This window comes from Dipodomys ordii, unplaced genomic scaffold (genome assembly GCF_000151885.1).
Source record: "Dipodomys ordii isolate 6190 unplaced genomic scaffold, Dord_2.0 Scaffold7, whole genome shotgun sequence".
In the NCBI taxonomy this organism is placed as follows: Eukaryota; Metazoa; Chordata; class Mammalia; order Rodentia; family Heteromyidae; genus Dipodomys; species Dipodomys ordii.
Window position 1 is genome coordinate 17,078,594 of NW_012267223.1, and position 23,981 is coordinate 17,102,574.

A 23,981-nucleotide genomic window follows, 5' to 3' on the forward strand; every position below is an offset into this window, starting at 1 on the left:
AACACAGGAGGGTCCACACCCCATCGCAAAGGAAAGCAAGAGACACGGGGTAAGGTAGGGGAATGGGACCGGATGGCCTTGCAGATTTCAACCACAGGGCCCCCCCAGGCCACAATGAATCTGAAGGGTGTGGGCAGAAGCCACGGATAAGGAAACAAAGGCAGGGAAGGCTCAAGGCCCCCGGTCACCCTAGAAACAGCAGTGACCATGCATGGAGGGGTGGTGGGCAATGACACCACCGTGGCCATCTTCTAGGGAGAGGCACCTGAGGTCTGTGAAGTTATGAAAAGTGACACAGTTCATGCAGAGAAAGAGGCTGTGGATCAAGACCCTGTATCTAGCATCTCCAGCTCAGAACACTGCTCCCGGACTCTGAGGCATGGGTATGGGGTAAAGGCAGGGAGGGAAAGAAGGAGAAGGAGACAGAAGCCAGTAACTGGGCTTCAAACAGGAGGCACAATCAGACCTCCTGATTTCTCAGACTCACAACCACAGTCCCTCCAAGTCAGAAAGGATCTGGCTGCTCCGAGTGGTATGGGATGTGACAGGTCACACGGTGTGACAAGTAACACTGGGATGATGGCTCTGATGTTGTTTAATATCAATTAATGGCCGCACACAGGGCCTTGCTGCCTGCTCATTTAATTAAGTGTGTGGATGATAAATAGACTGGAATTCAGGGCGCTGCTCCCCCCTGAGAGTCAGGAAATCAACAGCCAAGCAAGTTCTGTCTCCAGGGCCACCCCCTGCCCACTCTTGGCACAATGACAAGGCCAGTGGGGGGGTTACCCTTGAGAGCTCCTGCTGAGGAAGTCTATCAAAATGGGACATCTGTGGCCCTACTCTGAGGTGGGTTGTTTTATTTGTAAAAGAAAAAGAAAAAAAATAGAAACCAAGCCAAAACAACATTCCAGACCAATATAATGGCAAAGCCAGACTCTCCTGTTAGACCCTTGGGACCTTCTAAAACCCCACAAAGGAGAGAGCGCCCTCCGTCTGTGTGGGTCACCACATGCAGGTCAATGGAGGGAAAGGTCCCTTCACCTAGGTATTTCAGAGCTACAGCTATTGATCACCCTCATGAAGGGGGTACCATACCTCATCCCAGCCCAAGGTCCTCCCTGACACCTCTCTGTACTTAGAGAACTTATACTCTGAAGACTGGGGGCCTTTGTCAACCCATCCATGCTGGAGCCATTCACACAGATCTCCAGCAGGGCCAGGGTGACTGGGCTGGGCTGAAGCTGGCCAGGCAGCTCTGTTCCCACACTCAGCCATCACTGCTGCCTAGCAACCAGGCCAGCTCAGCTGCACTCAATTTAACAAGGTGTTGGTGAATGCTGAGTGGTGGGGAGGGGGTTTGTCTGTACTGGGGAACCGCGCCCCTCCTCCCCTTCCCCCCCCCCCGCCAGGACTGCCATGGTGGCTGATGGCAGGGAGGGAAAGGAATGGGCTTGGGCATTTTCCATTTCCCAACAGAGCTCCCTGGGAATTTTTTTGTGAGGGAAACTTAGTGTTAGGAGCTGCTGTTTCAAAGAGGCTAAAGGGGACCCATCCTCACTCAACTCTTCCTCCTACAAGCCACAAGCAACAGTCAGGTGTGAGGCCATAAAGACACTGGCTCTGAGGGAGCCCTACAGGACCCCCATCAGCTCTTCAGGCCCCAGGGAAACCCTGGAAATTCCAGGAAAAGCACTGATGGCCTCCTTTCCTATTAGAGGCCCAACCATCCTCAAAGCCTCCCCCACAGCTACCCTCACTGCCACCCAGCAGGAAGGAAATTCGATAATAAATAACTACAGAATTAAAATCGAAGCGGGGAGAAAGGTTGGTGTAGGATAGAGGTACCCGCAAACTGCCCCCCCCTCCCAGTCTAGCCTAGCCCATAGGGAACAGCCCTCCCTTGTAAAGGTTGGGAAAGGGTTGGAAAATAGATTTTTGTTTTTCCACCGTGTACTAGGTATTTATAGACCAGGCCGCAGCGGGAGTTTCCATCCGGGTCACCCAGAGAGAAGTGGACCAAGAGCTACTTCCAGGCCCAACCTGGAGCATTTCTAGGTTGGGTCAACCTGGCCTGCTTGAGATACCAGGATGCTAGATAGGATCTGAGGGCTCAGGTGGGAAGAGGCAGAGCTGAGGGAGAAGGCAGTGGGGTAGAGGGTAAAGCCCTTTGGACAGAGGCTGTGTGCCCCGGCACAGCCAGGATAGGATCAATGTGAATCAATATTAATTGATGACGGAGGTGATGTGAGTCTGGGCTGGAAATAGGACGCTCATCTCTGCCATGCCTGCAGCTAATTGGGCTCATTTCTCACCCTGGGCAGCTCAGCCCTGTCCTGGCCTTGGTGGCATCTTTATCAGTTCAGCCTGTGCTCAGATGACTTGCATGCAAGCCTCCCACACTCCTTAGCCCAGACGGATCTTCCCTAGAAGTCCCATGGTGCACTTGTGCTTGGGGGGGGGGAGCGGGGTCCAGCTGTACCATTTGTACCTGGCCCTGGGCTTGGGAAGGTTCTAGCTGACTGACAGAGAAGCCTACTGGCCACTAACCTAAAACCCAGAGATTCCACCCACCCAGCCATCCCATCTCCTGTGTGATGAGACAGGGGGTACATGAGATCCAGAGCCACCCATCCTGGGGTGTTGCCAGAGGGACCTCCCGGCCCACCCCCCACACCTGGCAACGCAGGGAGGAAGTGGCTCAAGACAGGCAGCCACTACTCCTGGAAATGGGGCTGGCTCAGGCAGGTTAAGGTGGGTAGAGCAGGGGGGGTTACCTCTGCCTGGAAGCCCTCCACCAGAATGGCGACCAGCAGATTAAAGAGCACATAGTTGCCAAAGGTCATGAGGGCAATGAAGTAAAGCGCAGCCCAGGATGATGTGGAGGCCATGCCATTGTAGAGAACTTTGTTCCAGTCCTCTTGGGTCAGGATCTGTAGGCAGAGGACAGGGGTCAAGACCTTGATCTGAGATGGCCTCCACTCTCACCCCTGCCCTGTGACCCTGGCACCTGAAACACAGTGACGATGGCCCAGAGCAGGGAGTCAAAATTCTTCCGGTCTGGCAGTGTGTCCCCGTCCCGCTCAGATGCAAACTTGCAGCCAAAGAGATGCATGCCCAGGATGCTGAAGACACAGGGAGCCGCAGACAGCCTCAGGGCCCAGTGTTCCCACCCTCATCCCTCCCCCACCCCCAAGGCCCTGCTCCCCTGCTTGGCCCACCTCTCCCCCTCCCTCCACCTTTCACTTGAGCTCGTGCTCACCTGAAGATGAAGATAAAGAGCATGAGCAGCATGCAGAAGGTGGCCACGTTGTCCATGGTCTTCATAAGCACCACGAGCTGCCGCTGCAGCGCCGGCAGGAAGCGCACCAGCTTCAGCACCCTCATCAGGCGGAAGGTCCGCAGCACCGACAGGCCACCCCCCTGCTGGCCCACGATCTCCCACACGCTGCAGGAGGGTGCAGGTAGCCTGAGCCCTACACCTTTGCATCCAACCCTCCCTTTCCATGGACTCAGCACACCTGGGGCTGAGCTGGCCAGCCAGGCATGAGAAAGGAGGCTTGTATGGGCCCTGGGACTCCAGGCTGGAGGCTCCAAGGTGGGGAGGATTCAGGTGACAGCCCCAGTCCTCACTGCTCTCTCTCCTCCTAGCCAGAGAGTACCTCCTGGCAGCAGGTTACCCTTTCCCTAAATCAAGCCAATGCAACTACATCAAGTTATGGAATATTTGCTTTGTTCTCTTCTAATGAAATCTAAAGCCAATTCTCCAAACCAATAAAGCAGTTCTCCTGGCCCCAGGCCGGTAATGGAGGGAATAGGGGGGAACTGGAATACTCTCTCAAGGTCTTGGAACCCTAAAGCAAGTTGCTAATAGCTAACTTTGTTTCCAAGCACTTTGAAAGCAGGGAAGCTGGCTAGACTTGACTCCTCCACTTCCTCCCCAAAGCTACCTACTCCAGGCTTGGGTAGGGTTATGGACAAGAGGTAGAGCTGGGGACAGGTGACTGGAGAAGGAACCACCCAAAGAAGCTAGGTGCCCCATGTCCACAAGAACAGGTAGGGCCCAGAGAGAGGATGGAGCTGAGCATGGGACCACAGACAGGCCCTTACCTGGGGAAAGTGGTATAGTCTACGAGCCAGTGTGATCTGGCTGGCTCCAGACTCTTCCACCTCAGAGGAATAGGCTGGGCTGCACAATGCCTCTCCCTATACCACCCCTGCTGGCATTTTGACAGCAAGAGGCAGTGGGAGGCAGTCATACCTGATGACAACAATGACACCATCAAAGATGTTGTAGGGGTTCTTGATGTAGCCAAAGGGGCCATATACGAGCAGCTTCAGCAGCATCTCCAGGGCAAAGAGGCTGGTGAAGACAATGTTGCTAATCTCCAGGGCATTGGTGAGCTCTTCAGGCTAGAAGACAACAAGGCATGAAAGAGTAGATTCATCCTTGAACCCCATATCTCAGTCCTTCTGGGGCCCCCGGGAGATAAGAAGCAGGAACAGCAACTCTGGGAGGGTTTGTGAGGAAGAAGACCCTCTCCCGGACCCCCTCAGGATCCAGGAGAAATGCATTTAAGGACAGCAACCTTGGGAAAGGCCCACATGAAACCCATAGCCCCCAGTTAGTCCCTCCCTGATCTTGAGGCCACAGACTTGTTGGGTTCTGTGTAGGGGTTTTGTTCTACCTTCCCTGGGAGCTTGGAGACCACTCTGTCCTGTGCTACCACACCAGTGCAGTGGCCCAGGTCAGGAAGACAACGAAGCCAACTCACATCAGAGAGTCACGGCCAAAGCTTCACATGCACAGCCAGTCACAGAGCCACACAGTCTGTGGCCATTAACTACTCCATGAACTTGGCAGCCTTCCATTGGACAATCACAGGCTTTGCTTGCTTCCTTCCAGACCCCCCCCCCTTGAATGCACATTTTTCCAGTCCCAGTCAATGAGAAAGAGGAAGACCCCTCCGGGATGAAGAAGCACCTGCAGCGTCAGCCTGAGAACACGTAAGACACCTGGAATAATCCTTAGCCTATCCTGTCACTCACTCTGTGATCTTTAGCAAAATTCTCAACCTCTCTGGCCAAACATAAACCATCAGAGTTAATTCTTTTTATGTTCCTATGCACGGTCTGGGATTGGGACCAAGAATGCATCCTAGAGAGGCTCTTAGAAGAATAAGTGACAAACCCTGTCTCATTTGTTGTTCCAGCTCACTAGTCACAGCCCTTCCAGTATGGAGTGTTGCCTGGACGCCTAGCAATGTACCAGGCATTGAAGAAGCTGGAAAAAAATGCCAACCTCACGCCTGCCTCCCAAGAGTACAGTGTCTATCTGGAAACAAGTTGTACACACACTAAACAGCTGAATAATCACAAGGGGCTCCAAATCCTGCCTCAATGCCAAAATAAATAATCTGAGCAGTAAAGCCGGTAGTTCAGAGAAGAAAAGGTGAGAGGTGAACACAGTGAGAAAGGCTCAGTCTTGAACCAGCACTTGAACTCCAAAGGGTGAGTCTCCCCAGGGGGTCAGGGAGGGAAGAGAAGGGTTACATGGGAAACCAGAGCTAAAGTTTGTGTGTGGGGGGGGTTGAAGGAAGAAGGGAAAGGGAGGGGGCATGGCTAGATTGAGGGCTGGAATACAGGTAGAGATGTAATTGGTTCAATGAAGCCCACTGCCCACTTAACAGGGGAAAGGTAAGCCCAAAGTCTATAGAAGCTGCTCACAATGTCAGGGCTGGAGACATGGCTCAAGTGGTAGATCACCTGTCTAGTAAACATGAGACCCTGAGTTTCAAACTACCATAAAAAGAAAGACGTAGCCAAATGAGGCCTTGATTCCATCAGACACCACCTCCTGCTCACCCAGCTGCCTCGTCTGGCTGCACAAGCATACAGCCAGCTCCTGGGCATGACCAAATGTATCCTAATGGGCCTGTCTGTGCAGCCAGCCTGGAAGGAAGGGAGGAGATCTGGCAGAAAGGGTTTTTTCACTAGCAGGGGGTTGCTAGGACCTTAGGGTCCATAGCTACTAGGGAGACATATTCTATGAATGGGGTTCTTCTCAAAGGCAGAAAGGGTTCGCAGGCAGGGCAGACAGCCAGCTGAGCAGAGGGTGAGCAGCTACCAGGGGTGGGAGGGCAGAGCTATTATGACCTACAGCACACTGCTCTGGAAGATCGCAAGCAAGTTTTGAGCTCTGTGAGTGGGAGCAGGAGGGGACATTCCCAACTGACCTAGTTAACAGGGTTGCACTGAGGCAGGACGCTTGGTCCCTCCAGTGTGAGCATGGTGCAGAAGGTTGGAGGTATCTCCTGATCCCAGTTGGATCAGGATCTGCATCTCAAATCTAGTCTGCCAGGAGGGAGGGAGGAACAATGCACCTGCCTCTAGGTCTGGTCAATCTGTTACCTGCCCCATCTTCCACCCTTGGACTGGATAAAGATGACAAGTAATAACCACCTAGTGTGAGATTCCCAGGTCTCAGATTCACCATTGCTTTATTCTATGAGCTACCGCATAACCATCCTCCTCTGCTGGGTGCTTCAGATGAGCAGAGGAGGCTAAAAGATGATAGGTCAGGAAGAGTTAGGGATAAGGCCCTACCCTACGTCACCCTGCTAACACTGGAGAGTCAAGATCCAGACCCATGAAGGGCTTGTGAAACCATACACAGGAATGCACCAAATGTTCTGCATCTTCTAATGAATATTGTTTTATTTCAAACCAACAGAGATGCATGAATAAAGAACAAGTTGACATGAACACACAGCTGAGGTATACTTATAATGTGTAGATTTCACACATCATATAAATTATACAAATTGAGCATCCTTAATCTGACAGCCCAAAGTACAAAATGCTCCAAATCTCTTTCAACACCAACATAATGTCATAAGTTCCACCTGACCACATGTGACAGATCACAATCAAAATACAGATGCAAGCCAGGCACCAGTGGCTCATGCCTGTAATCCCAGCTACACAGGAAGTAGAGATCTGAACATTGTGGTTCAAAGCCAGTCCATGCAGAAAAGTCCTGGTAGGACTCTTACCTCGAATTAACCACTCAAAAAAAAATTAAGAGCCACAAAAACTGGAAGTTTTGCCCTGAGGCAAAAGAACTCAGGGACAATGCCCAGGCCCTGAGTTCAAGCCCCACAACCAACGAAACAAACAACGATAACAAAAAAAAACAAAAACAGATGCACTACAAATATTGTATAAGATTACCTTCAGGCAATATGTACAAGGAATATATGAAACATGATTGAATTTCATATTAAAGCACAGGTTCCATTTCCAAGATATCCCATTATGTATATGCAAACTGAAACCTCAAATACTTACATTTTGAATGAATATAACATATTCGATCTGTACTTCAAAAAAGCTACCAAAACCTTTTTCTTCTTTCTTTTTGTGGTGCTAGCATCTGAACCCAGGGTCGTAAGCATATTCAGGAAGAGCTCTAGTACCATTTAGCCATGTCCCCAGACTTATTACTTGTATTTTTGTTTTTGAAAAGCGTCTCACTAACTTCTTTCATGCTGGCTTTGAATTTTCAATCTTCCTACCTTTGCCATCAAGTAGCTGGGATTACAGCCATACAATACCAAACTTGGCTAAAAACAAAATTTGTAAGTAGCTGAAAGATTTGATAGATTTGGTATATATTTATTCCATTAGCAAATCTTAAAAGGATGTTTACTGCACAGAGGACTGGTCTCATTCTGCCCCAATGTCATCACCTGTGTTCTCCATAGTTAGCACTGCCAGCTCATAACACATGTACCCCTCACACCTTCACACCAAGAAGTTCACTGAGAAGGATTGTGCAGGGGACCCCTTGAGGCCTACATCATTGGTCCTCATTGAGTGGGGTGCGGAAGCAGAGACGAAAATCTCTCCATCCCTACAAGCAGCTCTGCAGAAATACCCATGTCTGCTCAGGTGCAGATGCATGCGTGTCTGCTGCAGGTGTAGCTGGGCTAGGCATTTTTCCTTTAGCCTGTCCGGTCTTCTGTAAATAGGCATCATGCCTCTCTCCAGGGTCCAGTAATCCACGGAAATCTATGGAAAAAAGCCCTCCTGTCCTAGACAGTCAGGTCTGTCCCTGTTACTAACTCAGAGGTTGGAATGTTTTATAGATGTAAGACAGGACATAGGGACGCAATCTTAGCAACATGCTAGCCCCAGGAACCACAGCCGTAATTCTGGCCACAGCTGTCTCCAAGGGGCCGAAGCGGAGCTTGATTCTGCTGAGCCCAGCATTTCATTTCCTCTGAGCTCAGGACCAAATGAAGGAAGAATGGGACCCTCCCAGAGGGCTAGGGAAGCTGAGGCTGAATGAGATGTGAGAGCTAGATGGAGGTCACATGCTCCCTCAGAAAGGCCTATGGCCTGGGCTTTTGTACTTCCCGTTTACCCCTGACCTTGGGGCTCTTTCCACAATGTCACGCTCCCTCCTCAGGCAGAGAAAACCAACACAATGCACACAAGTGCGCTTAAGCAGATTCCAGCCTTGCCTCACTGACTCTCAGCTTCAGTAATCCTTTCTCAGGTCTCAGTCAAGTTCTTCCTGCGGTTCACAAATGTCAGGGCCCAGTGGAGCCTTGTGGGAGGAGATGCCAGGGAGCCTAAACGTAAGGCCCTGGACCTCTGCTCTTTGGTAATACTCATTGTAAACTCCTCCCCTCCTGAGGCTAGCAGCAAGGGTGGACCCAGGTGAGCTGCCCCCTGCTTCACAGGCCCCATACTTCCCCAAACCTGTGCCATCTGCCACCTGTGAGATAAAAACGGTGGGATTGTACCTGAAGACAACGGGCCTGCCCACTCTGTCCCACCTCTGTAACCAGGGCTAGCTCCAGTTAAACAAATTTAACACCATCCCGTGAAGAAGCTACTCTGTAGAGCAGAGGAATTAAAGCCTGTGAAAACCTGCAGCCCAGTGCCAACCCTGGATGGTCCCGTGGACCCAGACATGTGAGAAGCTGTAAGCTCAGGAAAAACCAAGAGTACCACAGAGCTCAGAGACAACTGAGATGAGCAGCCAGCTCACCTGTGGTGAGCACCTCCAGCAAAGGGACACAGGAAGGAACACCCCTGGCATCCTCAGGGTCAAGAATCTAGAGGGTAGATAGGGCCCCATAGAGCTCAGGCAGAATGGCCTCTATCCTGGACTCAGGCTGGACTTGCCTCTGCCCACAATGCTGCCATTGAGGTTTGTACCGGAAGGGAAGAGATTTGCAAAATGGTGTATTAAGAAGATTAATCTGGCTGCAGTAGTGGCAGCATGTGGATGGCTGGGAGGGGAGAGATGACCAATTAAGGGATACTGCAGTGGTCCAGACAGGAGGCCTGGGAGCCAGCTCTGAAAGAGTGATGTGTGTTGCCCAGGGAAGGCATGAAGAGGTGAACAAGATGAGCCAGAGCTGAGGGGAGGCTGAGATAAGTCCCACCAGCCCTATCTACAGGCCTCTGCTCTGAGCCACTCCCCCTGCAAACCTCTGCTTCCCAATTTGGACTCCTTGGCTCACTTCACCTCTGTTAGTTTGTTTTGTTTGAGACAGAGTCTTTCCCTATAGCTCAGGCTGCCCTTGAACTCACAATCCCCCTGCCTCTATCTCTCCAGTGCTGGAATTACAACTATGTACCACCATGCCTGGCTTATCTCCACTTTTGAAGGCTCTGCCTGATGTTCCCACTCACCCACCCTGGCGTCATGGACCAGCCAGCCCACAGGGATGGATAAGAGTCGCTGAATCAGAAGAAGGGAAGCCTTCAAGGAGGTGTGGGAAGTCAGGGGACAGTAGGGCAGTCCTAAGGCATCCCACAGGCCTCACAGATCACGGCCTAGCCCTTCCCTCTCAGCTGGAGCTGGGCCTCTCTAAACATACCTCCCTCCCCAGCACTATATCCCCAGTGCCTCCTCACCAGGCACGCAAGGCAAGAACTGACTTTTTAGCCACTTGCTGTCATCTCCTCAGCTCCCAGAAGGCTTCCTCATAAACATACAAGCCAGATAGAACAGCACTGCCATCGTTAACTTGGTGTCTGGACAGCCAATCCAGGGCCCTCTGCTACTTAAAAAGTCCTTGAGCCTCCTCCTCTGCCACTCACCCACCTGGACAATTTCTGGCCCGGAGCTCCTAGAGGGGACAGGGGCATGTAAAGGTTGCCCTAGTGGTGTAAATGTCAGAGAAGCCAGCTCCTCCTGGGCTGGGCTCCTTGCCCAGGTGAGTCCTTACACCTGCATCTTTCCAATGCAGCTCTAGAACTGCTGAGCAACACTGGAGTGACAATCAAGGTTGTGCTGATGGGGCAAGTCAGGTTGAGTCCAGGGCTGCATTATCCTTCATGCACCATACCATCCTCCTCCTCCTCCTCTTTGTGGGTCTCTGCCTCTGTCTCCTAGAACTGCTCTTCAGGGGCACAGGACACACAAACTCAGTCTTAGCAAGACAAAGAAGTAGGAATGGAGAAGCAGTGTCCCTCAGTGCCAGCCCAAACCCACCCTGGCCTTCTGGGTCACAGTTCTGCTGCCCCCCTCCCCGCTACCATCTCCTCCTCATCTCCCTTCCTTTCTCCCCTACCTGTGCCCAGGTCTGATTTTCCACATATTGCTAATCCCTGTGTCCATCAGTTCTCCACCCTCCTCTGCCCCTTTCCCCGCTGCCCTGAAGTAGAAAACCCTCTACACAAGTCCAGCTTCATTGATCCCTGAGCCCTACTCACCCATGTCAGTTCTCTCTAGGGACCTTCTTCCAACCATCCCATTAGTGAGTAGGGCTTGGTGACACTCAGCTGGGACCAGCCCTGCCTCTTTTGTGCTTGGTGTCCCTGACCTTTTGTGGTCACCTCCTGCCTGTCTTCATCCATCTCTCTCCTCTCAGGCCAACATTCTTAGCGCTCAGTCTAGACCCATTTCCTCCCCCCCCCAATTTGGTGCCCTTCCTCTACCATCACCCTCACTCCCAACTCTCCAGCTGTCACTAGGGTGTAGAGGACACTAAGCAATCTCCCTACAAATCCCTGGCTCTTCAGTCAGAGAGCCAGAGCCTGCCTGATATCCCCCCCAGCATGGCCAGCTGCCACCTCAAACTCAACACGTCCAAAAACAAAGTCCCCCTGCCTCCTCTTGCAAACCTGCTCCTGCTCCTACAGCCTGGCTCCACCCTCCCTTGGTAAATCTGTCTGAGAACGCTGGTGTTATCTGGGATGCATGCCTGTCCTTCATCCTTCCAGACAGTCAGGTGCCCAGGCCACAGGGCCTGCCAACAGAACCACTGTCCTGCCTATGCCTTTCTTCTCCCAGCTGGCCTGCTGTGGGGCCCCCTTTGCCTCTGCTTGGAAGAATGGAAACAGCTCCAGGCATTGTCCCTACCCGGCCTGCACCTACAGGGAGCTCTGGATTTCTTCAACACTGCTGAGCTAGGCTCATGTCAACCTCTGCCCCAACTCCTCACTCCCATGCCACCGATGCATTTCCCAGCCTGGCTCTAAAAGGCCCCTCCACTCTATACCTAGCTGCTCTGCAATTCCTGACCTCTCTACAGCCATGCTCCCCACAAGCACTTTCAAATCCCTCACCTGGGGTGCGCCCCTCCCCCTGTGGCATTGGGCACGAATGGCTTTTCCTCTAGCATCTACATGGCATAGGTGCTCTGGCTCTGCCCACAACCCCCTGGCATTCTAGTATTCTCTTCCCATGCAGAATCAGGGAGTCTAGAACCAGGAGATGCCCGAAGGCCATGAACACTCCTCAATGAAACATCACCAAAATAGTGCTATTCTTGGTCCCACACCCAAGATGCCCTGAAAGTGGGGGCCAGATCGGGTGTCACAGGATTATCCCCCAATACCTTGCTTGCCTTCCAGCTCCAACTCTTCTACCTGGATGTCAAAAGACAGGCTTGAATGGTGTCCCACAAAACCTTGCCTTCAAAGGCTATTATCTGGGGTGTCTATGCTGCATTGTATGTGTTTTGTGGAAAGAGAATTTCCCAACTTCAAGTAAAATGTAAAAGGAATCTGTGACTCCCTTCAAATGTTGAAACATACCACATCTGGACACACACACACACACGCACACACACCTCGCCCTATCCTTAGCTTCCCTCAGTGAGAATAGCCAACTGTACTCACTTATAAATAGAAACCCTCTCTGGACAAGTATCTGGAGTGACAGGACAGGTCCAGAGACTGAGTAGCAAGCAGAATTGTTTCCCACTCTGTCTTCTCTGGACCTATAAGGCCATCTACCCCAGCCCTCTTCTCTCTGCTCCCCCAGCCCTACCTGCTGTCACCTTGCTTCTAGAACATGAGCTTAGTACCTGTACCTCCCTGTCATTTAGACCCTAGAAGGGGATGCTTAGGAAACACCAATGTCCCCAAGAACCATCCCCTGGAGGGCTCAAGGTAGCCCAGGACAGAGACCAGGACCACTCCCTTTCAGAGAGGTCTAGGATGGCCCCCAGCCCACCTCTCAAATCTGTCCCTATACCAAACAGAAACCTGACAGCCATCCTTGCTACCTCCTGCCCCCTACTCCCACACACAAGGTCTGGGCCCTGCAGTTCAGCTCTCTCCTCAGTCCCTCCTGCCTAGACCACCACAGTAGCCTTCTTCTTGGCTTCCTGCCTCCTTTCTCTCCTCCCACCTTTCCTTTCTTACTCCACGTGGCTTCCAAAAGACTTCTGATAAAACACAACCTGATCACATCATTGATCTGCTCAACTTTGTGGGAAACCTATCACCTTCAGGATAAAATCAAAACTCCTTCCTATGCCTCTCAGGACCTGCCCTTGGGTTTTGTTGGGTTTTTGGTTTTGTTTGGTTTGGTTTCCATGTCCTGTCTTGTCATTGATCCATTCCAGCCCCTCCCTCCCACCCCCCACAGTGCCCCACTCATCCCGAAGGCCTAGTTTCAGTGTCTGGTGCCTCTGGCCCCACCCCTTCCTGTACCCTTGGCTGGCTCCATTCTACTGGTCCTTCAAACTCAGCCCAGAGTGCATCTCTCTCAACTCCACGTTTAGTGACATATTGGTAGCTTGAAATTGGCTATGGCAAGCGCGTTTTCACCACAGAAATTGGCAAATACTACAAATCAGGGTGTGTTTGGGGTTTATTTTGAGTGTTGGATCTTAAATATGTATCAGCACACCAGTGCTTAGGTCAACTCTGATGCATAGGATACCAGTGTGGGATGGATGGATGGATAGATGGTTGGATGGATGATGGCTAGATTACTCAAGGTCTGGGCTCCGTGTACTTTGCTTTGGCAGCTGTTGCATACATTGATACTCATCCTACATAAGCTCATACACTTCCTGAATTCAGTCATTCCCTGCCCCCTCCTCATGTCCTTTGGGATCCTTGTCCCTCTCACCAGCTCCTCTGGGCATATCAATCCTGCCAGGTCTCCGGAGAGCATGAGATCACCATTGGGATACCATTTGGTCATAGGTGGGTAGAGAGGGCCAGGGGCAGTGGGTGGCATATCATCCAGGCAGGAAAAAATTAATGACAGGCAGTGAGAGAAAACAGGACCTGGGGAAGGATAAAAGGGCTGGGGCTCAGCCTGCAGGGACACCCAGTAGCCCCCTCTGCAGTGACCCCCAATCTGATCAATACCAGAATCGATGGACTCAAATACCTCATTACGAGAACAGCAGGGAAAACAGGAGCCCCTGGCAGCGGCCTTAATTAGCCTGTCCCCCTCCTCCCTTACTGGCTGGCTTAGCTCTCTCTCCTCAAGCCTCCACCTCTCCTGCAGTTGGCTCTATCTCAGCTCAGGTCTCCCCCCTCCCTGTCCTCATTTGCATCTGGGTCTCTCAGTCTCCCCCTGTGTCTCAGGGCCTCCATCTGTCTCTGTCTCCTCCCTGCTCAGTTTCTGTCTCTCCCTCCACATCTCAGGCTCTCTTGTCTCTGGGTGTCTCTCTTCTTTGCCACTTCCCCCCCCCCCGGGTCTCCATCTCACGTTCTGGATCTGTTTCTTTCCTGTCTTTCCAGGTGCCCCCCACCCGCCCCCATCTATATCCCTGTCTCTCAGCCCTCTCCCTCTCAGCTCTCTCCCTGCTCCCTTCCTTGGCACCCCCTCCAACCCGCTCAGGGACCCAGATGGCGGGATGTTCACGCCGCAGTGCCTGCAAGCACGGGGCCATGGTAGCTTCTGGGGCTTCTTGCCACCCCCCCTGCCCTGAGCCTGCTGGGCAGCAGTCAGTCAGCTGCAGCTCAGAACTCCTACTCACCCCCATGGGGCCCTCAGCAAGGAGGTGCTGGGACAAACTCCTCCTAGAGCAGACAGTGCCATCCCTGAGTGAATCCTCGCTGGGACTGAGGGAGCCAGGGCTATGGTCCCCCTTTGCCTCAGGAACTTGAGTGATAAAATCCTAGACGCACCTGGGCCAATGGCTTTTATTTCCTCTCCAAAGGGGTGTCCCTCTTGACATCTCACTGAAAGCCCTCTCGCTGTGGCTTCATCTGCCCTGGGTCTATGTGACTCAGCTTCTTCCCAGTGCGACCAAAGCCTTCACCAGCAGCATCTGGCTAGGCAGAGACTGCTGGGTAGAGCCCCCAAAAGAGAGAAGAAGGGCACTTAGAAGGCACCCTCTTTGCGGAGGCTCATCTGACCACAGCCAGTGTTGAGTGAAGCAAAGGAGGTCATAGCTCAGGCTTGGGGAGCCAGGGTCTTAGAAGTTAAGGGCTGCTACCAGCTGGGTCCTGGGAGGAGAAATTCTGCCCTCATCCTCCCTCTGGTGCCTGGCAGAGTGGAGCACCTCTCCTGGGGAGCTGGCAGAGTCGGCAAGTGCATACATGCCCACACCCCACGCAGCCCAGACACAACACACCCACCTGGGTGCCGTGCGCGCCCACCTGCTGGCACTGCAGCCGGTACCCCCCCCTTGTCTCCATACCTCGCTGCCATAGGGAGGGAACATGGCATTAGCTATCTGGTGCCAGCTATGGAAGTAAGAGGAAGAGGGGCCGGGCGATGCACTGGTGATGAGGGAGAGATACATCTATCTAGACATGGGTGGGGGGGAGTCCCTCAGGAAAAGCACCATTGCCTACCACCTTTCTAGGTCAGAGGTCAGCGGGGGGGGGGTAAAGATCTTCTGAACGCCCTGAAAACAACAGTCTGCTCCAGCCCTAACTTGGATCAAAACCTCACCTCCTACCCTCTCTGCTTCAACCCAGACACTCCTTCTTTCCTGTATGTCTACACCTTTGTGCAAGTCCCACACATCACCAAGCCCCACCTGGACAAGAAGATGAGCCTCCCCTGTAATCCTCTTCTAGTGAGCACACGTGGCTTGGTCCAGGCCTCCATGCCTCATCCCTTAACAAAGGATTCCAAACCGGGAAAGGTGGGGTTCCGGTGGCCAATCCTCTTCCCACTGCCCCAATTTAAGATAACCAGAAGATCATAACAGGCAAGAAGGGCACAGGAGGGCACGCCTGCTGGTCTCTCTCCTTGTGTAGCTCAGCGTGGGGTAGGGAGGGCCAATGGGGTCCCCCAGGCCACACTTTCTGTCTGCACAGATCAGAGAAGGAGAAGCGCCTCCTCCCCTCAGCCCAGATCCTGTAGCTTACAGCCATCGGCCCCACAGAGCAAGCCTGCTCCCTCTTCCACATGACAGCCCTTCAAATATTTGAAGACAGCTCATCCATCCCTGCTGAGCCTCCTCTTCTCCTGACTAAACACCCCGCTTCTTAGAATGACTCCTCAAATACGCTAGTTTCAAGTCATCTCACCATGCCGGGCGCTCTCATCCTTCCAGAGCCGTCCCGGTTCACAGCCACGCTCCAACCTGAAGCCAGGCAGAAGAACTGCCTGTGTCCTAAACCTCAGCATCTCCCCATCGCAGCCTCTGACTTCCTCCACCCTCCACTCCCACCAGCATAGCCATTCTACATTGGCAATCACTTCTACTTTTAGAGCCAGGCAAATGCTAGAGACCCACTACATCTCCCCTATCCATAATGCTTTCTCCAAAGATCCAAATCCTTTCCAGTGACCTCTCTCCATGGCTGGAGTTCATCACCTGTCCACATGAAGCCTGCTTCCTCTGAGAAGCCTTCCCAGATAGAACATGCTTGCCTCCCCCCACCCCCTGCCCCGAGGCAAACCTCCATACTCAAACTACACAGCGCTGATTGTGGTCACTCTATAGAGTCTATGCATCTCCCAGACCTTCATCCCACACATGCACACCAGCAGCCTAGAGAAGAAAAGCCCAGAAGGTGGCAGGGAGGGAGAGGTTCCACCCATGAGAGCCAGCTTGGACCCATGTGCTTACCTGCTCGTGGTACTCGATGCCCATGCTGAGGGTATTGACCAGGATAGCGATCATGATTCCCCGGCCAAAGTATTTGCTATCCACAATCTTTCGGAAAGTGTCACAGATCAGCCTCCAGAAGACCAACACAGGGCTGGGCTCTGTGTCTGGACACAGGCTCCGCCGTCGTCGACTGTGAGGGTCACGGAGGTCACTGTGCTGTGTATCCTGTGTAAACTCGTAAACAGCTTCGCTGTCTGAGTCAGGCAGCTCGTGCTCAGGGGGCTCCAGTTCTCCTGTGCCCACTCGGGTACAATAGGGGCAGCTGTCTGGGCCACAGGCTCCACTATCTGCCTTGGAACAGGGACTGGAGACCTTGCAGGAGCTGTGGCAGGCACCTGTAACAGGAGAATGGGGGATCAGAGGCTCTCTTGACTGGGGCTCCCTTGCCCTTCGTAGTGCTGTGTGTGTTGGGGGAGATGCACAGCATAGTGGGGTAGTTACAAGGTTGGGCTTGCTAGTCAGTGAGCCAGGAATGCTCCTGAATGACGAAGTACCCCAAATGTCAAGAGCCACTGACAGTCATGGCTGAGTGTCTTAAGAGTTCAGGCAGACAGGTGGCCTCCAGGTTCTCTGAGGTCCTGCACAGCCCCTATGTCCTTCTCGAGTCCCTCTAGCCTTGGGCTAGAGGTCTGCCCACCTCTCTTCCCTAGAGAGGGAAGGCCTGGGTCAATATTGCTCTGAGTTGCATTTTGCAATGGATCCTTAAGCCCTCCCATTCCCCCACATGTGCATTTGTCCACTGCTCTCCATGCCAGACATGCATATACACACATGTACACTATATACACACACTCATGTACACACACTATTTGCACACCAGAGGATATACACACACCAAACACATGTTTACCCAAATGTATCAATACTACCCAATGTTGATGTCAGACCCACCCACACGTGTACATGCACACACAGACCAGAGAACACCACAGCCATGAGCATGGGCATCGGACACATGCACTCACACACATACACACACTAGACCCCTTCCTTCATGCACGGAGACACATAAATGCACACCAGACTTACTTGTGCACATACACACACAGTGACCTGTCTGGAGACATCAATATCCGTTTAAATCCTGCTTTGATCACAGACTCTATGAGAGCTGAAAGGAACCTCAGAAGCCACTCAGGTAAAGCATGGATAGGGAGGCACCTGGCTCAGGGCCTGGTAGGCAAGGTGACATTTCCTTCTCCTGACTACATCTGAACATAGTACTGATGGTCCCAACCCCACCTCTTACACGGAAGGATGTAGAGGAATGTGATATGATGGCCATGTCCCATGGCTGGATAATGGAAGAATTACTAAGATCCACTTTGCATTGTGTGATAACACCTTCTGGTGTTATCATCTTCCAGAGACTACCTCACAAATATCCCAGTGTTCTCTACATGACGTATCCTTCCTGAAACACAGGCTCTGGGCTGTGTCTGGGAGGAAAGCCAGCCCTGTCTACGGACCCTCCTACAAGCAATAAGTGTCTCATTCTTCAGTAACATTGGACCAGCAGCTCCAAGCACTTGTCACTCTAGTCTCAGGTCTCTCTGCAAGGGAGGGAATAAGAATCAATTTATGCTGGGTGCCAGTGGCTCACACCTGTAATCCTAGCTACTCAGGAGGCTGAGATCTGAGGATCGTGGTTCAAAGCCAGTCTGGGCAGGAAGGTCCATGGGACTCTTATCTCCAATTGACCACCAGAAAACCAGAAGTGGAGCTGTGGCCCAAAGTGTTAGAGCACTAGCCTTGAACAAAAAAAGGCTCAGGAACAGTACCCAGGCCCTGAGTTCAAGCCCCAGGACCAACAAAAAAGAAATCAATGTATAATAATCTCCTTGGTATGGGGCATCATGTTGCCACAATTACATGCCATTTCCCCTATACAACCAGGAATAGAAAGCAGGCTTCAGAGTCGGATGGCCCTGAGGCCATCCCTCACCGAAAAGGACAACCTTACAAATCAGGTAAGACCTTCAAACCTCCTTTTTCCCCATGTGTACAACAGAGATGCTAGGCAAGCTTATCATCTGAGCTCTCAGAGGGTCCAAAGGGATCTTTCTTACCTATGTTAGGCACACCAGTGAAAACCAGTGGTTAGATATTAGCACAAACAGCAGAGAGCAGAGTGCATAGCAGATACACATTACATGACAGTTATTATTACAATGTAGGACTCACAATTCCCGTTTTAACAGATGAGAAAATTAGAGCTCAAAGAAGTAGTAGGATTGGTTGAAGGTGCCACAGTTACAAAAGGCAGAATGGGGATCTGAACCCTGGTCCCTCTGACTCCAGTCCTCTAGTCCTCTCTGGGATACCACCCAGCCCACCCCTCCCCCACGCCCACCCCTGCAACTGAGGGACACCAACCCATATCCCTGCTTGGTGTTCTTACCTGTACTCTGTGTCTCCAGCAGCTTATGCATGGAGCTGTAGGGCCCAGGTGGGATGTTGAGGCTGGTGAGTATGGGGGGCCCAGAGCTGGGGGCCACTTCAACTAGCGCCTTCTCCTTCAACATCTCTGGTGGAGAGCTGGTGTGCACAGTAGGGTACACTTTCCCACTACCCACAGTCCTGCCAGACGCCTCAGATGGGGACCGGGGAGGGGGCGCCTGGCAACGGACTGGCTCCAAGTGGCAGTCAGCATGATAGAAGCTGTGCACAGACTCGGCACCCCCTGGAGGGCCCCCAGAGAGGGTGGGTGTCGAGGGTGGTGGCAGCATGAGCCGGCGGGACCCACTGGCATCCCTATCTTTGATCTCCGGGCTGGCCCGTGGGGCCCTGAGCGTTCCATTGCCCAGGTGGTAATGGTGATGGTGATGGTGGTGGTGGTGGACCAGGTGGTGGACGGACAGGCGGCGGTGTGAGCGAGAGCAGGTGCCACTGGGCTGGGGCTCCTGGCCCCCGAGGGCTGCTGGGCTACTCAGTAACCCAGCCCGCACGCCTGCAGCCCGAGAGACCTGGGCCAGCCTGCGAGCTGCCTTGCGAAGGATGTACACCAGGTACTTCAGCAACTCCTCATAGCAGCTGCCAGGCTCAGAGAAGCTAGCCAGAGTGCTGGCGTTGGACAGGAATCGCACACGCTGCTCCCGCATTAGCTGGCTCTCCCGTTGCTTGGTCTCTGAGAACTGTGTGGCAATCACCACCAGGCACAGGTTGATCATGAAGAAAGAGCCCACCTGTAGGGGTGGGGACAGGGAGAGGAGATGTCCTGAAGAAAAGCAAATCTCCATGTCAGCTGCGACAGACAGAGAACTTACTGCATGCTAGGCTCTGGGCTAATGTTTTTTCCCATCACTATCTCATTTTATTCACATGACAGTCTTGAGAGAGAACGCTCTTGTAATTGTTGTCCCAACAGTAAGGAAGCTGAGGCTCGGAGAGGGCAAGGAATTTTCCCAAGATCACTAAGCTAATGCAATGCAAGACTAAAACTGGAACCAGGCCCTATAAAACTCTTTAAGGTATGGCCATTGATCATCATGGTATTCTACAAGGTTGCCTTTCAACTCCCTGCACTCATGGAGACCCTAAACACACCTCCCCTGCTCCTATCAGGAGTAGAGAATACTGTGGAAGTGAATGCTCAATTAAGGATATATAGCCTTAATATCGGATTGTGCTTTTGAGACTTGTTTATAAGCCTCCAGTCTGTAGTTCCAACATTGGCTTCATGATAAGACCCTTAACCACTGGACCTCAATATCCTCATCTGAAAGCACAGACCCTACAGGCCAGTCAAATGGCCCATTTTGACTTTCCCATAATCCCCTAGAACCTATCTCCATGCCTCAGTTTCTCCAGGACCTGGGGCTAAAAAAAGAAAATTACTTGGATAACAATCCCCAATGATGGAAATGAATATTTATGGTGACAAAGCAGAATTTTTCTTTTCTAGACGTGTCCTAGTAATTATGATAATTAGCTTCACTAATGTGGTGCCAGAGAGTTGTTTGGGAGGAATTTTCAGGGGGTGTGTGGGAAGGTGGAAATGAGGCCCCTTCCTTCTCTGTCTGTTCCCCCTCCCCAACCAAGCCTGAAGGAGCAATGATTTTGAGAACACATTACCTGCGGCACCCGTCTTGCCCTCTAAGGTGATGGTAAGGGACCGGGACACATCTCACCCAGGCTTTACCTGGGTACCCGTGTGGCCTGGCCAGTCTTACACCAGGGAAAGTTACGGAGCCAGGAGAGAGTGGTTTGGGGACCTGCCGGTCCCCAGAGCCTACCCTCTGTCTCACCCTGCCAACTCTCTGGCATTTGTCCCAGGTCCTGAGTAGATCTTAATCCCTTTCTTAATCTCCTTTTCTCAGATCTGTCCCTCTGCGCCTCTGTCATTGGCCTTGTGGTGACAGGGGAAAAGTGCTAGATTTAGACTTGCTAGCTTTGGTTGCCTTCGCAGCTCCAGCCCTGTTCAATGTGACCTTGGCCCAGTGATCAGCCCTCTCATTTAGGAGCTAGGGGCCACCATTCTGCAGTGGCCACCTCACAGGTGCCTGTCAGGATCCTAGGAGCAGCAGATGTTACAGCACACATCCACAGCGTCTTTCCTACTCAGCAAGACTAATCCACAGCTTAGGCAAAGCACATAGTGAGATCAGATAAATGAGAAAAATGTCAGTTAAATGAAGGTGATCACAAGATCATGATGAGGATTAAATATCCAGCATGTAAGAAGTCCTGAGAGCGAGGGGCTGGCACACAGTAAGTGCTCAGTAAACATCAGCTATAAGTGGTAGCCATGAAATTATTGTCTAGGGATGATGGTGATTTAACTTATTTGCTCTTTTGCCTATTTTCTGCCTTTGTAAAGTCTTGGAATTTCCAGCTGGAAGGAATAAGGGATCATGCAATGTTTCTCAACACTGGAAATCAGGGGTTGTTTGCAAACATTTCAGGATGTGTAGCATCTTTCCCATCCTCACAACAGAATGTGAATGGTGTACCCTTAGACATTGTGAAAAATAGAACCATGCTTGCAACTTCCAAATGACCCTGGAGCCTCAGGGATGGCGGTGAGTGGGAACAGAGCCTGCTGAGTTGGGAACCATCTACATTACTCATGAAGAATCAGGGACCCCGAGCAGAGTGAGAGGCAGGTCTTCGGGGGAACATTTTGCCCAAGGTCCTATTAGCAGTAAGCGGTAGTCAAGGTTTTTGATATTTCATTGTTTTTATATCAGTTGCTGGGCTTGAACTCATAGCCCTGGGTACTGTCCCTGAGTATTGTTTTTTTCATTCAAAGCTAGTACTCTACCACGTTGAGCCACAGCACCAATTCCAGTTTTCTGGGGGTTAATTGGAGATATGGGTCTCATGGACTTTCCTGCCCAGGCTGGCTTTGAGCCACAATCCTCAGATCTCAGCCTCCTGAGTGGCTAGGATTATAGGTGTGAGACATCAGTGTCTAACTAGAGTCATGTGTTGACCTTGGGATTCCTCTTGGCCCTCACCTAAGGTCCTTCTCACGATGTGACAAATGCTTTCTCTAAGGGATTTGTCCTGAGAGCTAAGAATCTCAAATGAAGCAAGCCTTCCCCTATCCTCAGTCACTAGCCATATCCCAGTACCCTCCATCCCCATGGAGGGTGAGGAGGAGGAGTCACTCACGATGATGAGGAGGATGAAGTAGATGAAGTTGTAGAAGGAGTGAGCATCCATCACAAAGTACATGATGTCGACCCAGCCCTCCAGCGTGATGACCTGGGGAGGTGGAGAAGAACAGGCTGACACTGAGCTCATCAAAGCCTCTTCCAGTTTCCTCCAGGGCCCTGACCACTCCCACCCTACCCCAAACACGAGCATGACCACTCTCAGGGGGGGGGGCGCTAGGCCCAAGCTGCCCCACCTGGAAGATAGCGATCCAGGCATAGCCGATGTTGTCGAAATTGATGGCGCCCTTGAAAGGGTTGTGCTCGCCTGCAGAGCAGTTGGTGTAGTACTGGTTCCAGTTGACACAGGTGGTATTGCTGGAGCTGTTGTAAGCGTTGTAGTCTAAACCACAGGGCGGGCCGCCGCCACCCTCCCCTCGCAGCGTGGGCACACTCCTGCAGGACCGCATGCCGTTCTCCCGTGGCTGGGAGCAGATGAAGGGGCTCTCGTCCTCGTTCTCTGTCTGGTAATAGCGCTCCAGGTCCACGCTCAGGGGTCTGAAGGATGAGATGGTATGGGTACACTGAGGACTATAGGGAGGCAGGTCAGACCTGAGGGTGGGAAAGAAGCCTGGGCCGGGCAAGGTGTGTGGATATGAATGGGGGTCACTGAGAACAGGAGGACCAAGTTAGAGTCACATTCTAGAGCAATGGTTTCAAACTTTGCTGTCCTTTAGAGTTGTTTATTTCCCTGTAACCAAGCTATACCCAAAAACTTAATGTAATCAGAACTACTGGAGGGAGTGACCTTCTAAGCATCAGCAACTTTAAAATCTCTCCAGGTAATTCCAATAGGTAGCCAAGTTCAAGGACCAGATACGTCTCAGATACAAGCACAGGTATGTCCGTGGCAACAGGAAGCTAAGGATTAGGGGAGATCTCAGCCCCGCAGGCCACCCCCAGGTCACCCGCTCTCCACTCACAGGCTGAAATTCTCAGGGAGGAAGCATCGGTTCCGAAGCAGCCCTGCCCACAGCTGGACACCAACGATGCCAAAGATGAAGAAGACGAAGAAGCAGAGTAGCAGGACATTGCCCAGCATGGGTAGTGTGTCTAGCAGCAAGGTGACCAAGATACGCATGCCTGTTGGGGCAGAAGACACACTGGGGACACGGGGCTGGCCAGGCTAAACTGGCTTCCATGCATCTGGCTGTATCCCCAGAGGGGTCCCACTGGGAACCTCCAGGCTCAAGCTGGAGGGGAGACAAATGGGGATCTCTAACACACATGCTTAGACAGCTCCAGGAGCCCCAGCACCTTTGACCCACACATAGTAATCTGTTCATGGTAACACCGATGAGTCAGAACTGAGGTTCCAACACATTCTCATGCTCCTCACTCTCTCAGCATCACCGTGGGGTGATGATATCACCCCCAGTTTACAGATGAGAATTCTGAGGCCCACAGGAGTGATGTGGCTTGCTCAGTATCAGAGATACTAAATGTAGGCGCTGGGACTTAAATTTAGGCTTTGTACTTCCAAATCTTGTGCGTGCACACACACCTCCCACTTCCTTCTCTCACCAGACACAGTCACCTGAACTTTCTAAGCCATCACCACTGGGGTCATTGGGGAAACTGAGGCAGAGGACTCCAGTAGGGATATCAGCAAGGCAGAATTTCATATTGCGAGTCAGTTGCTCATCAGAGGCCAAAAATGCCCTCTACTTCATCAACTTTCTGAGCCCCTCAGCCCTGAAGTCAGGACGTATGAGACACGCCACACTTTCCTCTCAGGAGTCCATCCTAGCGCTAATAACCCTCTGCAGGGGCACAACTACTTCAACCCCTCTCCTGAAAATCCCTGTTAGGGATCCAGCCCCTGTCCCCACTCCAGGTCTAGGACCCAGCAGCCCAAATGGTGTGAACCAGCCACCAATCTTTTGTCAATGCCTTAGAAGGTAGATAGATCTCCAGTGGCTAGTTTTGAACCCCAAAGTGCTCCTTAGGGTCTCTGCCTTCTCCAGGACAGAGCTTT

The 23,981-nt window shown here is 52.1% G+C and overlaps 1 protein-coding gene across 31 annotated transcripts in view; it reads right to left on the minus strand.

The window, feature by feature from the left end:
• The window catches only part of Cacna1g (calcium channel, voltage-dependent, T type, alpha 1G subunit), a 66,271-nt gene that overhangs the window by 31,800 nt on the left and 10,490 nt on the right, over positions 1-23,981 (minus strand). For 30 of the 31 annotated variants that reach the window (XR_001175898.1, XM_013036967.1, XM_013036955.1 and 27 more), the window contains exons 5-13: positions 22,927-23,086; positions 22,201-22,501; positions 21,963-22,055; positions 18,748-19,531; positions 16,305-16,681; positions 4,262-4,413; positions 3,263-3,448; positions 3,011-3,125; positions 2,778-2,933 (exon numbers count right to left, since the gene is read on the minus strand). Coding sequence is in view for 30 of the 31 variants with exons in the window: in XM_013036967.1 (XP_012892421.1) it covers positions 2,778-2,933; positions 3,011-3,125; positions 3,263-3,448; positions 4,262-4,413; positions 16,305-16,681; positions 18,748-19,531; positions 21,963-22,055; positions 22,201-22,501; positions 22,927-23,086 (2,324 nt within the window). In the remaining variant the exon portion in view is untranslated. The remainder of the gene's footprint in view (positions 1-2,777; positions 2,934-3,010; positions 3,126-3,262; positions 3,449-4,261; positions 4,414-16,304; positions 16,682-18,747; positions 19,532-21,962; positions 22,056-22,200; positions 22,502-22,926; positions 23,087-23,981) is intronic. The other variant, XM_013037014.1, reaches the window with a different exon arrangement.